The 16,720-nt window shown below is 41.2% G+C and overlaps 1 protein-coding gene across 2 annotated transcripts; it reads right to left on the bottom strand.

Annotated features, from left to right (window-relative positions):
• Positions 1-3,611: 3,611 nt before the first annotated feature.
• LOC147106689 (transmembrane protein 216-like) lies at positions 3,612-15,783 on the bottom strand. 2 transcript variants are annotated; one of them, XM_086007734.1, is made up of 6 exons: positions 15,476-15,783; positions 14,237-14,253; positions 13,762-13,855; positions 10,666-10,758; positions 7,908-8,109; positions 3,612-6,457 (listed from the first exon to the last, which is right to left on the bottom strand). In XM_086007734.1, the coding sequence occupies exons 1-6, from the start codon at positions 15,483-15,485 to the stop codon at positions 6,439-6,441; spliced, it is 435 nt and encodes a 144-aa protein (XP_085863860.1). In that variant the 5' UTR covers positions 15,486-15,783; the 3' UTR covers positions 3,612-6,438. The 2 variants fall into 2 exon arrangements, with proteins under 2 accessions (XP_085863860.1, XP_085863859.1); XM_086007733.1 differs by lacking the exons at positions 14,237-14,253; positions 15,476-15,783 and having other exon boundaries at positions 13,762-14,227.
• Between the last annotated feature and the right edge of the window lie 937 nt (positions 15,784-16,720).

Below are 16,720 nucleotides of genomic sequence, written 5' to 3'. Positions count from 1 at the left end.
CCACAAATGGTGGCAGTGTGGCATGAGTCACCCAACTCCACTGACCATTTTACTTTTTTAAACTAAAATTCCATATGTATTCCCTGTTTTTCACCCCAAAAAAGTGGCACCTAGGAAACCCATACTTGTATGCAGGTAACTCCCTACCACAATGACCCATTTGTGGATGCCCAATTTCAGGCCTTGAGCCGCAGCTATGGCACCACTAGATTTTTAAACAATATTAATGTTTGTAAGTACTTAAGATCACATTGTCTAGTATTAACTGTTTAAGTGTCTTAACAAACAAAAATCCTTTTTTTTACTTCAAATGTTGGAAACTTTTAGTATTTTTAAACCTCCCTTTACAGTCAGCAAATGATTTGCAAGTTCTTTGAAAAGTAATCTGCCAGTGAAACTGACAAAAGTCAGTTTGTAGCTGTGGGGTAGGAGTAGAGGCATTAAAGATAGGAAGGAAATATTAATGCACCAGTGCCAAATTCTCCATTCATTTATTGATTTTGTTTGGTGTGCGTGTTACACTATTAAGTTATTGATTTCTTGGTATGCCTGCTGATCTATCAAATTATTTACTTGCTGTTGCCCACTTATCCATTTATTTGCTGGTATCCACTATGTTAATTTATTAATCATTTTTGCTGTTTGCCCCATTAATGTTTTAATTCACTGCAGTACTATTTATTAATTTACTGGTGCTTGCCGCTCTATAAATGTGTTGATTTTGTGGTGACCAGTGCTATATTGATTTATTAATTCACTGGTGCTTGCCGCTCTATAAATGTGTTGATTTTGTGGTGACCAGTGCTATATTGATTTATTAATTCACTGGTGTTTGCCGCTCTATAAATGTATTGATTTTGTGGTGACCAGTGCTATATTGATTTATTAATTCACTGGTGTTTGCCGCTCTATAAATGTATTGATTTTGTGGTGACCAGTGCTATATTGATTTATTAATTCACTGGTGTTTGCCGCTCTATAAATGTGTTGATTTTGTGGTGACCAGTGCTATATTGATTTATTAATTTACTGGTGTTTACCGCTCTATAAATGTGTTGATTTTGTGGTGACCAGTGCTATATTGATTTATTAATTCACTGGTGTTTGCCGCTCTATAAATGTGTTGATTTTGTGGTGACCAGTGCTATATTGATTTATTAATTCACTGGTGTTTGCCGCTCTATAAATGTGTTGATTTTGTGGTGACCAGTGCTATATTGATTTATTAATTCACTGGTGTTTGCCGCTCTATAAATGTGTTGATTTTGTGGTGACCAGTGCTATTTTGATTTATTAATTCACTGGTGTTTGCCGCTCTATAAATGTGTTGATTTTGTGGTGACCAGTGCTATATTGATTTATTAATTCACTGGTGTTTGCCGCTCTATAAATGTATTGATTTTGTGGTGACCAGTGCTATATTGATTTATTAATTCACTGGTGTTTGCCGCTCTATAAATGTGTTGATTTTGTGGTGACCAGTGCTATATTGATTTATTAATTCACTGGTGCCTGTTTAGCTGTTGCAATGTTCATCAGTAAACTTTCATTGTCAGGAAGTAGTGATGCATGTGCTTTGTGTTGATTGTGAATTTAATTTTCCTGTTGCAATTGTTTATAATGCAAAAATAAACACTTTTTGCTGTGATTTAAGTTCTCCAGTTTATTCCATTAATTTTCAATCTCCATGTTATTATAGCAGCAGCTTCTGGTGTCCACTGTTCTAGGATGTACTGTCAGCACATGAGAAAAATCAAGATAAATCTTTTCAGTACTGACTCCTTGTGTGCAGCACACTTACTTCCTGTGTAATGATTTAGTCATGTCTGCGTCACGCTTTCTCATGCTTGCTCCTAACAATAAGCTAAACTATACATACTTACCATTGTCTCCCATATATCTAATCGAGGTGGCACTGCAAGACTTTATTTGCAAACTTTTTTTTTTTTTTTAAACTTTGAAAGCAAGGATTCCTTTTTCAGCCTCCCCGTTGACTGCCCACCTGCTGAGTCCTCTCTTACTGCCTCTTGCTAAGTTTAAAAAATGCTACTATTTTTATTTTTGGGCCTTCATCTCGCAAGATCGTGGCTTCTCCCACCCCTTCTCTTCCAGCCTCTGCTGGCCTGCTGACTTTTCCTGGGCCTGCTGCCTTTATTTTTCAAACTGCTTGAAACTTGGAAAGTAAGCTGCCAGTGAAACCAACAAAGATCAGCCAGCCGCCACAGGAAGCAAGTTAATAAACCGCTTTGAAAATTTTTGGTGTGAGGACTAACAATGGGCAGATAGGATTCAGCTGCAAGCATTAAGGGGTATTGGGGAAAGAAAATGAAGGGAGCTAAGTACATGACTAGTTCAGTGTGAGATGCTAGGCTTGAGCAGGAGAAAGGAGAAGCTGGCATGCAAAGGGTGGAATTATGGACAATCTCTGAGTCTAGACAGTTCCATCAACGTTGTAGCTTCGCTATTTGTGTGCATGCGTTCCCGATGCTTGTGAAATTATTTTTCCTTGAAGCATACTCAAGACATCCAGATGATAGAATTTGACAGATCACTCAGAGCCGGTAGGAGTGATGGAGAAACCAGTGTGCGGCTCATCCATACCCTTCTTGCATGAGTGCATTCCAATACAGCGTGCATGTAGTTTCTAGTAGCAGTACTGGTCCAGAGCACACCGTTCAACATTTATGTCACAGTGCAAGCTATTTGTGTAAAAAAAATAGAAACATAGAAGATAGGAGCAGGAGTAGGCCATTTGGCCCCTCGAGCCTGCTCCGCCATTCAATGCAATCATGGCTGATCATCCAAGTTCAGTACCCTGTCCCTGCCTTCTCTCCATAGCCCTTGATCCCTTTAGCCTTAAGAAATATATCCAACTCCTTCTTGAATATATTTAATGAATTGGCCTCTACTGCCTTCTGTGGTAGAGAATTCCACAGGTTCACCGCTCTCTGGGTGAAGAAATTCCTCCTAATTTCTGTCCTAAATGGCCTACCCCTTATCCTTAGTTCTGGATTCCCCGACCATCGGGAACATCCTCCCTGCATCTAGTCTGTCCAGTCCTGCCAGAATTTTATAAGTTTCAATGAGATCCCCTCGCATTCTTCTAAACTCCAACGAGTATAAGCCCAATCGACCCAATCTCTCCTCATACGTCATTCCTGCCATCCCAGGTATCAGCCTGGTGAATCTTTGCTGATCTCCTTCCATGGCAAGAATATCCTTCCTCAGATAAGGCGACCAAAACTGCACACAATACTCAAGATGTGGTCTCGCCAAGGCCCTGTACAACTGCAGGAAGACATCCTTGTTCCTGTACTCAAACCCTCTCGCTATGAAGGCCAACATACCATTTGCCTTCTTAACCGCCTGCTGCACCTGCATGCTTACCTTCAGCAACTGGTGCACAAGGACACCCAGGTCTCGTTGCACTTCCCCTTCTCCCAATCTATTGCCATTCAGATAATAATCTGCCTTCCTGTTTTTGTACCCCACAAAGTGTGCATTTCAGATTTTCTGCATTAAAAAGTGAAAAGGTTGCCTCCATGTGTTGTAATGGTACCTCCCTGAGGATGCTGCAGCTCCTAACTTTTCATTAGTGACATAAGAAAATACATTTTTACAAATAATTTATTTGCACTACATCACAGTATAAACAGATTCTTGAGTCTATATCATACAACACTATAAAATCTGTTAATCCAGTTGTATATCTCAGTACAAATATATCAGCACAGTGAAGGCTACAATCAACAGTATTCCAAGCAGGGGCTCCAGGCTATGTTACCCTGATTTTTTTAATAACATAATTGAAAACAAAAGCTTTGATTTTGTAAAAAAATAAACTTTAATTTTGAGGACAGTTTAAAAAAAGAGAATACAAATATAAATAAATATATAAATGGCACAAGTTAGAGTTTAAGATAGTCTGCTAATAGATTTAAAATTACACTTCTTCCCACACATGCAATGAGGATGTTTCTGTGATCAAGCAAGTTAGCAGTTAGAAAGGTATATATTGTTTATATAGATAGAATATACATAAAAGTTTCTAGTCACACATACAAATTTCTATCACGCCTCCTTAAAAAGTATTAAAAAAGTAATTTCCTGCTGGTTTCAAAAAAACTTCCCAGCAACACAAAATACTCTCTAATGACCTTAGGATGTAGCTAACAAAAATTGTTTTCTAGATGACCACACAATGTGCCTGTAACAAGAATTTCTGTATTATATTCTTAAATATGACTTTACATACATGATAAATCTGACTGCGGAGTATTTATTGCATTTTGGCTGATAACACAATTAAATGGTAATTATTAATTATAGGCACACTATCTCTGCCACAAAGGTGCTGATTCGATTTATAGAACACTTGCCCTGCTTTTTGCTATTTGCTGTGAACACAATTTAAATTATTGAGAGAAAACCCAAACGCTATCAACTGATGGCAGCTAAAGTGGGATAAATATCATCTGCAGACCAAACAGGATGTATAAATGTTAAGTTAAAGTAAATTATCAGAAGCAAACAGATGTTACTAGGAGTATAAGAGTTCAGAAAGGTGTGGACAGGGAGTCAGAATTGACTCATTAGTGGAGGAAGGCTAACAGTGGCATGAAGTTTCAATACATAGGCTGGCAATAGAGGAGGAAAATAAATGGTACAAGGAGGACGAAAGGTGCATTAGCACAAGTATGAAGAGGACTAAAACAATCAGCATAAGCACAAAGATTAAGAAAAGGAGAAACAGCATCAGTGTGTGCTCAAGTTGACAGATTGAGCCTCAACAACTATGAAACCAGTGAATGGGAGTCCAGTTGATTCAGCCCATAACTTTGTACTAAATAATTTCATCAAGTCTAGCCTTAACCCAAATTTTAAGGAAGGGTACAATAACTAATTAGGGCATTTGATTATTAGCAAACCACCATAGGTGGCAGAGGGAACTTGGGCCAGTAAGTAACTCAGTGTTTTCTCAAGTATTACTGATGGAAAGTGAGGATTATGATGTAGTGAAATGACCGATTCTTGCTGCTTTTGCGAGTCTGATGCTGGTACACCCATATCCGATGCAAGGTGATCAGTTTCTAAGTGCCCACATTCGTGGTATTATCGAAGCAAAAAAAGCACCCTTTATCAGCTACACTGTCTATGTTGGACAGGTGTCAAAGAAGTTGGAGTTTTAGAGTCATTGCAGAGCAAAGCACAATTGGTCAATGATTTAAAATGCTAAAATATTGTTAGCTGGTGCAGTTACTAGTGGCCAAGGTGAAACTGGAACAGAGAGTTAAACCAGTGTGGGATCAGCACAACTGTTGTAGTGAATGCAGGTCGCATTGTGCAAGACAGGGGCTTCACCAACCTGAACCAGGTCAGGAGCCCAGATTGTCCAGAGACAGAAGGTTTATTGAGTTCATTCAGAAGACAACAGAGGCACACAGAGAGGTAGAAAGTCACTTGGTATTTGGCTGTTGAAGCAAGTCTCAAGGGCCAGACCAAGTTACACACATTTTCCTTTAGCAATGGAATAATACATTGTGCATTACCTGATATAATGCTCCTGTCATTCTCAAACAGTGTATCCTCCAATTTACCATGAGCAATGTTAAGAACTACTAGTGTATTAAATATAATGTTTTTGATGGGATCCCCAATAGTTCAGTGGGTAAAATACATTGCATCATATGATACTAAGCCATGGAAACCAGGAAGATCTGATCTCTGGTCTGTGCTGAGTTAACCGATCCCTGCGGGCAGCAGTATTACGTACTTCAATTGACGTCAATGTCCTCAGGATAGTGAAAAGAAAATCAGCCAGGTTTGTTGCTCCTGATTACCATCTTGTGACACTTGCAAGAAAGTGTGCATGCGTCTGGATTTGGCTGTGAACTGACTCAGGCTTGGTTTTGATGCCTTCCACAGCTGACACTCCAACTGGGCTTATCAACACTCACTGTCTAAGCTCACCAATGAAGTATAGATATTTGGCCAGAACCCCTGCATGAGTTACCGTCTTCAGAAGACGTGAGAAAAAAGGGAGCAAATGAGGGTGGGGGCAGAATTAGGGAAAGTAATTTCAGTAAATATTACATTAATGTACAAGGAGGGAGGAACCAGAGAGAAGGAAGTCTCCAGGCTGTCCTCATGCATCCAATAGGGCTGGCGCAAGAGTGCCTTTGACATCTAAACCATCTTTCCACTGCTGTTGTCAGAGACAAGAGAACAAAAAAATAGAATGTAACATACTTACAAAAGAAATTATTGAGCAAAAAAAAACACAATCCAGTTCCATTGATATAACTGTATAAAATATTGGAAATGTTATCCTTAAGGTTGCCACTTACAAAAACACCATAAAATGTGCTACAATTATCTAGCAGCCAGCGTAGAGACACATTTCATCAGCGAAGGGGCATTTTCCACTTCTTCAGGTTCTCAGTCATTGATGATTACACTAAGAAAACAAAATTAAATTCAAAAAATTAGAAATGTCCCTCAGCTACCATAGATATTTAATAATGGGAATTATATTTTGAATATTTGAAAGAGTGTGGTAGGACTAGAGGTAATGACCTATAATAAACATAGACAAAGTGTTAGGTTAGATTCTCAGTCATTGTCCTCTGAACAAACTTCCACGACATATGGAGAGTATGGAATCATTACAGTTCTTTAAAAAGGGCACTGGACATGTTCCCGAGAGAAGAAAACATTGTCAGCTATGCGGGGTAAGTGTTTAGTTAGTTGAGATTGTAAATCATCATGGGCAACTCTGGACTCTTGGAACTTGCTTGCTTGCATTCGGGAATTAGAGAACAATTTCCCAGAGTTTTGTGTGAATTGGCCACAGGTTTTTTTCCTATGTTTTTTGTGTTTGCCTGGAGATACCATTACCAGAGGGTAGATGTTCAGTGTGCAAGGTTACACTGTCCACTGGATGGAACAAGCTTAATGGGTCTGATTATCTTCTTTTCTTATGTTTTTACAGGACAATGAATTTTATTTTACTCTCTTACCATTACTCTGCATCTACATGACCTGATGGAACAGTGTAGAGGAAGGTTTATTTTTCACCTAAATCATGCTATACTTATAATGCTTTATAAATTCAAGATTTTTTCTTTATTTAACCTTCTAGTTCTTCCTCTTTGATGCAATCTCAGTTTTGAAATAAAAAATTATTGCAGTTTCCTAATCTACCTCATTCTTCTCAGGACCTCAAAACTATAGAACATGCTGCCTCCCTCAATCTTTCCTTCCTCATAATATACAAGCTTTAGAAAGCCAGATGCCACCTAATTGCCAATACTATCGTCAATCTTGGTACTGTGTGGCACTGTGACCCGCAGCCCTTTACATTGGTTTTTCCATAATTAAAGAAAAGCTTCCACAATAGCTCAATGCACAATATGATTTGGTATTGAGCCACACAGTCCTAAATCCAATCCTGTTCAGCGCTGAGTCAGCTTATCTCAACTAGGGCAGCAGGTGGGCCTCTGGTCTAAAACAGGGGGAAAAAATAACTAGGGGTTCCCACTCCTGATTACGATCCAGTATTCCCTGCTGGAATGTTGGGCAAGGTCAGATTTGGACTCAGTTGTGATGCCCGTCAGAGACAAATAGCCTGCTGACACCTACTGTCCAGGCTCACATATGAAGATTGGCCACTTGAATGAGTTACCGGAGGTTTGCCACTGGCCAAGGCGATGTAGCCAACAAGAATCAACACTTTTACAAGAGGGAAGGGTGGAAAGGGTTCAACTTAGGGGAAAGCGCTTCAAATTTCAATGTCACTTTTGAAACTGCATCCGAATTTATATTTACACAATCAAATGCAAATAAGGTACAAGCATTTAATAATGACCAACATCTAGAAATCTACAACGACATATTGTTCGACTCACCTTGAGAAGCTTATTAAACCCACAGTGCACAGAACCAGTTCAAAGACATAAAACACTAATAGTATTGCGTTGATGGTCACTTCCAGCCTCAGAACGTAAGTCTGTAGCAGCAGATAATAAACAGCCATTATTGTAGATGGTCCAAGAAGCATCAGGCTAATAGTTAGAGGTACCTTACGCTGGGACAGATTCCCCTTGGAACCTAAGGTGGAATTAACAAAGGCATTAGATGGAATTCATATTCCATTCACTCCTCCACAACTGAAAGTGGTGACTCCTTGCCACGATACAGACCTCTGGCTGAAAGTGGTGACTCCTTGCCATGATACAGACCTCTGGCACCTCACCCAAGTGGCCATTCTTCACTTATGATCCGAGAAAAAGTGTTGTCTGACTACTGAACCATAGAAGGCATCACAGCCATTCCTGATCCTGTCCTCACCAGATCCACAGAGACGCACTCACCAGCAGTAATACCCAAGTCACCTTATTCTCCCTATACAGCTGCTTTCCCCAATCAAATATGTTCCCCAGAGGTCAACCTCTGGAATCTTCTCCCCAGCCCCTCTGCCCAGTAAATTGTTTCCTTTTCACCAAGACCAGTGGCTCACTTCATGCTCTGCCACGTCCCAGGTCTATTCCACCATAGGATTTCCTCTATTCTTCTGGCTCCTTCTCCACATTTCAATTCCTCATCCCACCCTTTCTAGATCCTTCTTGTCTCCTGCCCACAGGCACCTGCCTCGTCAGATTCTGTTGTCTCTTGCCCTTGGTTTCTGTATCTACAAGACAATTCTAATAGAGGATTTCAACCAACATCATTTTTATATGTTATGGGTCAACCATAGAGACTTTCTCAGGTTTAGTTGCGTCAGTCACTCCCATAAATGGATCCCACATTTCTCAAGTTCCAGAGTTGATTCATAGTGACCAATACCTATTTAAATAATAGCAAAGGGTTGTAACAATGCGTCTCCATTGACATATGAATTAGACACTGAAAACTTTTGAACTAGATACCATAAACTTACACGTGCACTTCTCCAATTTTTCAACAGGGTGAACTGATGAACACTCAGGTAAGATGAGGTCATTGACAAATCAAGAAGCTGGTTTATTTTGCAACAGACATGTACGTGAGTGAACAAAAGCAGCAATTCCAGACTTTAAAAAAAAGTTTCCTAAAACGCTTCTCGTAACAAGACAAAACAACAAAAACATGCTTTGCTATCCAGAATAGCGAACAGTATATTCACATTTTGTTTCCTTTCGGGTCAGCTTCTGGCTAGAAAAACCGATGTGATATATCTTAAATCCCATCTTGCTTTGCCGCAATCTTTGTTAGACCCGACAGATCCTGAATATGGGTTTTTCTCTCGTTTTTGTTCATTCTGACCCCAGGTAATGGAATCCAACCAGACTATACTGGCAGTCACTACTGCTGACTCTCAAATGAATCAAGTCATCTCAAAAAGTATGGGTATTAAAGATCAGAGAAAGGCCCAAACTAACTTTCATTGTCTGAAGCATGCGAGTGCATTAGGGATGCCATGAGAGGTAACTCACATCTTAAGTTGGTTATAGGAAGTAAGAAAGACAGACTTGCATTTCTCCAGCACCTTTCACAACCTCAGGACATCCCAAAGTGCTTTACAGTCGATGAAGTACTTTTGAAGTGTAGTCATTACTAATGTAGGAAATGCAGCAGCCAATTTGCCCACAGCAAGAATCCACAAACAGCAATGTGATAACGACCAGATCATCTGTTTTAGTGATCTTGGTTGAGGGATAAATATTAGCCAGGACACCTGGGAGAACTCCCCTGCTCTTCTTCAAAATAGTGCCATGGTATCTTTTATATCCACCTGAGGGGGCAGCCAGGGCCTCAATTTAACATCTCGTCCGAAAGATGGTACCTCTCACAGTGCAGGACTCCATCATTACTGCACTGAAGTATCAACTGAATGATGTGCTCAAGTCTCTGGAATTGTACTTGAACCCACAGCCTTCCGACTCCGAGGCAAGAATGCTACCACTGAGCCATGGCCGACACCATGAACCCGATGTACTGAGAAGTATTACTGGGAACAGTAGCACCTCTGGGTGAAAGCAACCTTAACTTTGGCACGATTTGGGATAAACCAATAATCAGGTATACAACTTTAAAAGAGTCAACGTCAAGGAATGAGGTAAAGAATTAAACAGGTTGACCGGGGGGGTGGGGCGGGGAAGGAGTTGTAATCAATCTTCACTGGATGCCCATGCCCCATCAAATTGATTTTAAGATCAATTATCTTCAAATCTGTCCAGGGCCTTGCTCTGCTGTACCTCAGCTAGCTTCTCTAGCTGCAAGTCCTTGTGCACACCCTCCACTCCTCGGACATCATCTTTCTCCTTGTCCTTGTGCCCTGCTCCCTCCATTCCAGCACCAGTGTCCAGTCCTCCAACCACTACTGCCCTTGCCTTCACATCTTCATTTCCTGCTTTCAAAAACCTTAAGATCCTTCTCTTTGACTAAGTTTTTGTCCTTCAAAACCCCTTCTTCCCTTTCTCACTCATGCTTGGTGTTCACTCGTTCTGCCTACTGCCCTGTAAGGTACTGAGATGTTTCTGCTTCATGGAACTACCCTATTGTATAAATAGTGTACTTTCATGAATTATGACTAAGCAAATTCTGAGGCTTACTGTGCACCAGGATTCAGCATAAATAATTCCACAGCTATGTGCAAAATTCCAGAATTTGTTTAAGGTCACTTACCAAAATATATCCTCAGTATTTCAACTCCAAGGTACAGAAAGAGCATCACTAGGTCCAAAGCCAAGTTTGAAGAGGTATAGGGCAAGAGCAGACCTACAGTATACACAGGAGAAGAACATTACAGGTAGGACAAAAACAGACTTATACACAGAAGCAGCACATTATTGGCATAGGACAAGGCTAGACCTGCCACAGGAGAAGTATATTAGTGATACACAGAAAGATCAAACCAACAAGAGCTGTCTGTTACCAGTACAGGCAGTCTGCTGAATGGAAGGTGCTGTTGTTATAATTCATGTTACTCCAGATATTTTTTTTTTTATTGTGCCCAACAAAAATGTCAGTTTCGAAAGACAAGCCAGCACCCGCTATTAAAAGTGAGATCTTGTAAAGTAATCTGGGAAAACATGTCCAGGTCAAGCAATAGACCTGTTAATCATCTCTGGATTTATGCTAGGATTTCCACCAAGTGCCAAAGTCATTTCAGAAGAAGATCAGTACCAGCCAGACAGTTTTATAAACTACCAAACAGGTTTATTCATAGATGGTTATTCATAGAATTAAGCAGTAAGCCAGTTTTTGAGGTCAATCCAGATAAGAAAGCAGCTTGCAACCAGTTCATGAAAGGTTTAAACAGACAAATAAGTCACTTGTGTTCATTCCTTTGAATAGCTTTCTTTTCAGGTCTTTCAAATAAACAATACACAAACACTTCTTGGAAGGGAGTAGCTGCTTGATCCCTACTAGTCATTTTTCTTGGAATTACTTAAACATCTTACTCATGGAGCTGCATTTTGCCTCCACGTTTATTGTGTCTAGGTCAAAACCAAAAAGTATATACTTCACCACTACCTCGCTCGACTCCACCACTGCATCTGATTTGTCACGCTGCTTGCCCGACATCCAATATTGAAAGAGCAGAAATTTCCTCCCAATTAAATATTGGGAAGACCGAAGCCACCATCTTCGGCCCCGGCACAAACTGTTTCCTAGACACCAATTCCATCCCTCTCCGAGGCTGAACCAGACTGAACCGTTTGCAACCACAGTGTCCTATTTGATCCTGAGCTGAGCTTCCGACCCTGTATCCTCTCATCACCAAGACCGACTGCTTCCATCTCCATAATATTGCCCGTCTCCACCCCTGCTTCAGCCCACCTGCTGCTGAAACCCTCATCCCTGCTTTTGTTACCTCCCATCTTCCACCCTCCATAAACTTGAGTTCATCCAAACCTTTACTGCCCGTATCCTAGCTACACCAAGTCTCGTTCACCCATCATCCCTGTGCTTGCTGAGCTACATTGGTTCCCAGTCCAGCAATAATACCTCGATTTTAAAACTCTCATCCTGGTTTTCAAATCCCTCCATGGACTTGCCCCTTCCCATCTTTAACCTCCTTCAGACCTACAACCTGAGAACTCTGCGTTCCTCCAATTCTGGCCTCTTGTGCATGCCCAACTTCCTTTGCCCATCATTGGCGGCCTTTCCTTCAGCTGTCTAGGCCCTAATCTCTGGAATTCCTTCCCTAAATCTCTCCACCTTTGAAACTTACCTCTTTCCACCTGTCCTAATATCTCATGTGGCTCGGTTTGTCTGATAATGCTCCAGTGAAGCACTTTGGGACATTTTACTACGTTAAAGGCGCTATATAAATGCAAGTTATTATTGTTATATCCAGAAACCCCTTTGAAATACATCTGTGCTTTGAGACGACAACCTGCAAGATTGAGGCATTTCACCTTAGACAATGAACAACCAGCTCCACAACATGTGCACAGAGGCATATTGATGGCCACCTGTACGGTCTCTGGTGGAGCGATCCTGACCAGATTATATCTTGGATTTACAGCCTGGTGATACACCAGTTAATTCTGGCACTTGGGTAAGACACAATCTTTCTTTTACTTGTAAATTTTCTCTCCTAAAGATGTTGATTTCTTAACGGGGTCTAGTACTATGCGTGCCATCCAATACCTCACCCAGATGGGAAATATTCACATCTGAACTTTTACAGGAAGTAGCAGAAGTCTGTTCAATTGCAGGGGCATCACAACCAAGACTGGTGTTATCATTTTCACACGTGCACATTCCAGGGATTTCTAGATAGCAATCAAGAACAGGAATGCTAACCATCCTGTCTAAGATCAGCAATTTTAGTATGGACCAGATATCAAACCTGAGATCTGTAATTATAACTCAGTCACTCACTGCATACGCTTAGTGAGCCATCAGGGTTGTGTGGCTTTAATTTTAGAAGAAAGTGACAATCTATACAGCAACACTGAAATCCTAGGTTTGGCTTTAAATATTTCAAAGACCCGGTTCTTTGGGTTTATACAGTCAATGGTGTGTCATCAAGCTATACAGATGATGAGAGTCTCAGATTTGATGGCCCATACATGCTGAGTTAGCATGATTAGTCAGATGAGCAGTTGGAAGGGGCTCAGGTCTCAGTATCCCTACGCTTGTGGAAGAGGGCAAATAAAATCAGCCACGTTTCCCATTCCCAATGAGTATCTAGTTACCCTGCTGGAAAATGTATGAGTACATAGACACTGGAAGAGAACAGGATTGAGCCAGGCTGTGATGGCCTCTGTGATAAAATATCTTGCTGACATTCACCATCTCGGCTCATATAATAACTTGCATTTATATAGCACCTTTAACGAAGAAAAACATCCCAATACATGAAGAATGGCCACTTAGGAAAGGTATGGAGGGCACCGATAGAATTGTAACCCAGCAAGAATCACTGCAAGGACAGAAATCACAGGAGAAAATAAGTTCAATAAGTTTACAGTCTTGAATTGAAATGCTTAAGTTTTTCTACCGAAATTTCCATCTTACTGCTGAGAAAGTAATTTTAAAAAATTACAACCGTCATATTTTCCTCCAATTGGAAATTGCTGCAAAAAAGTATGAGCATAAAACACATCTAAATTTTTTGCTAAAATTATCAAAGAGCAAAATATAGGAACACTATTTTACCCTCAGTATACTTTTTCAAAATAATGTGATCTACATGGTTCTATTGGCACAGAATTAACACAAAATAACACATTTAAAATACACTCACAAACAGGATTCAAAACCTACTTTTGTATATGAAAATAAGGATCTCTGCCACAAAGTATACTGCATAGTACCAGCTGTTGAGGAGTAGCAGAATTTCCAGTGGAGTCAAGGAGAGCTGATGAAAAACATTAAGGAAACACCACATACAAAAATCTTTATTAATTGTAGCTTTTTTATTTAATAAGAATTCCAGTGTTGGACCAAACTTCCAGCAATTAGAAATCATATAGTTTCTCTTAATGAGGCTAACAATTCAGAATCAAAGTGTGAGCAGCTTTGTGCTGTGGACTCATATCAACCAGGTTCAAACACCCTAAAGCTAATTTCATGTCAAACCCACACAATCAGCAGGGGGGTGGGGGGAGACTTTGAAGCTAGATCTCAGAAGTGATGAACAATACTCCAATTCCCATTTGTTGCACTATTCAATCCTTTTGTATTTGCATTCTCAAAAGAGGAATAAATCTTGTACCAACTTTAATTTACAAAAGGATACAATTGGAGGAGGTTTTCCTGTAAAACAAGACAACAATCATTAGAAACTAAAACAATAGCAAAATACTGTGGATGCTGGAAATCCAAAATAACAACAGAAAACGCTGGAAAAGCTCAGCAGGCCAGGCAGCATCCGTAGAGAGAGAAACAGAGTTAACGTTTCAGGTCGAAGGCCTTTCGTCAGAACTGGAAAAAAGCAGGAAATGGAGTAGATTTTAAAGCAAGTTTAGGGGCTGGGAAAAGGGGGAGGGGATGAAAGAACAAAAGGGAAGGTCAGTGATAGGATAGAAAGCAGGAAAGATTAAGAGATATTCAAGGCAAGAGGTGGTGGAAGTGGGACAGGTTAAGGAATAAAGGATGGCTCTAGATGAAGTGTGAATTGCGCTGGCAGAATGAAAGACAGCTACCATGTGGGAGGGAAGAAAAAAAGGCCAAACAAAAAGTGGGAATGGAATGGTGAATTAAAGTGACAGGCCACCAGGAGCTCGTGGTCCCCCTTACGAACTGAACGGAGGTGTTCCGCAAAGCGGTCACCCAATCTGCGTTTGGTCTTCTTCTTAGGCAGCCCCTCGGAACAGAGGATGACTTGCTTCTACATTAAAAATGAGTTCACAGGTGCCTGATGAGTCCAATGCGGGACCTACAGTCTCTGTCACAGGTGGGGCAGACGGTGGTTGAAGGGGCGGGGTGCTTGCGCTGTCTGCGCTTGGCTTCCGCTTGCTCCCATTCGAAACTGTTGCACACTTGGCTCCACTAACTGCTCAATTTGAAAATGCACAATTTGATGTGGTACTGAGTCAGACAGAACAAGAAGGTCCAGATTTGATCCGTCTTGTGTCGCTAATCTCAGCAGGGCTGTAGTAATGGTACTGAAATTACCGGAGGTGGATTAGCTGCTCCTGATTTAGTGGTCATTGCTTAAACATGCACAAGTGGGCAGAATCCAGTCTCAGCTGTGTTGCTGTACACTGTGAAATGACCTGCCAATACTTTCTGTCGAGGTTCACACAAGGTTGCCCGTTTCTAAACATTTTAACGTGCAGTTAAACTGCTCATGAAACGAGTGCCTCCATTTGTTGAGAGTTTACAGGGTAGCTTTCATGATATTGCTCCTTTCACTACTTTTCCCATTGCCTAAGGACTGTGCAACACTTGTATCCACTATTTATAAGCAGCACCACTTCACAGCCTCCAAAGGCACAAGAGGTCCCAAAGCACCGCACCCCATCATCCATCTCACCTCTCGCCATTTTGCGTCACCACAAACAACGGCGTTCCAGCGTATTTCCGTCACTTCCTAGTAACCAGTCCCGGGCTGGAAACACGCCGGATAGAATCTGCACACCCGTTTAAACAAACTGAGCGGTGTTTACCAGCGACCTGCAACCCCATACCGCCTGCAGCTCCAACATGGGAACTGGGGATCGTGTAGCTCTGAGCCGTTCACACCAGGAAGGTTGCAAGTTCTGTTCCCCGTCAGTGCTGAGCCAGCTGATCTCAGCCATCAGGGAGGCGACCATTCGGCACAGTGTTGCTGGGCTGGTATCTTAAATCTCATAGAATGATACAGCACAGAAGGGGGTCATTCGCCCCAATGTCTGTGCCGGCTCTTTGGTAGAGCTAGCCAATTAATCCTACTCCCCTACTCTTTCCTCGTAGCCCTGCAATGTTTTCCCTTCAAGTATTTATCCAGTTCCCTTTCGAAAGTTATTATTGAATCTGCTTCCACTACCCTATCAGCAGGGCATTCCAGATCACAGCAACTCGCTGCGTAACAAAAAAAGCTTCATGTCGCCTCCAGTTCTTTTGCCAATCTCCTTAAATTTGTATCCTCTGGTTACTGACCCTGCTGCCACTGGAAACAGTTTCTCCTTGTTTACTCTTATCAAAACCATTCATGAATTTGAACACCTCTATCAAATCTCCTTTTAACCTTCTCTGCTGTAAGGCAGGAGTTCTCAACCTTTTTGCTTCTGATGCCCCCCTCCCATGTTATAAAAAATTCCACAGACCACCTGTAACACAAGTATTTTTTCTGTATACCATGTTACTGCTGCTATCCTAACACTGCAGAAAATACTGGTCCCCACACACATCCCACTCCTGCTTTCCCTCCACATGAACCCCAATCACCTGACCCCTAGTCTCCCTCTTTCCCCCGCAACCCCCGACTCTCTCGCCAACCGTTCCCGGTACATCAGCCGGTCCCAGTTCTCTGCTTGTCAGTCAAACAGCCTTTTTCCAATATTTTCATAAACAAGTGTACAATTTAACTGAAAAAAACAAGTTTTTTAAGGACCGTATGATTCTTCGCCCAAATTGCTTGCAGCAGTGTCCAGATTAATGTTTTACTCTTGGCAACTTGAAAGGTTGAAATCCTAGCTGGAGGCCAATAGTGGGTGTGAAAAATCAATCAGGTCTGCCTGTGATGCACTCCTTGGGAGAGCAAGACTGCTAACACTCAAGGTATAGGCTCGCAGGTGAA

Source organism: Somniosus microcephalus, chromosome 15, assembly GCF_052327205.1.
Source record: "Somniosus microcephalus isolate GS21.2 chromosome 15, FLI_Smic_1.0, whole genome shotgun sequence".
Taxonomy (NCBI): domain Eukaryota; kingdom Metazoa; phylum Chordata; class Chondrichthyes; order Squaliformes; family Somniosidae; genus Somniosus; species Somniosus microcephalus.
The sequence above is the reverse complement of the archived record's forward strand: the minus strand, read 5'-3'. Positions and strand labels throughout refer to the sequence as shown.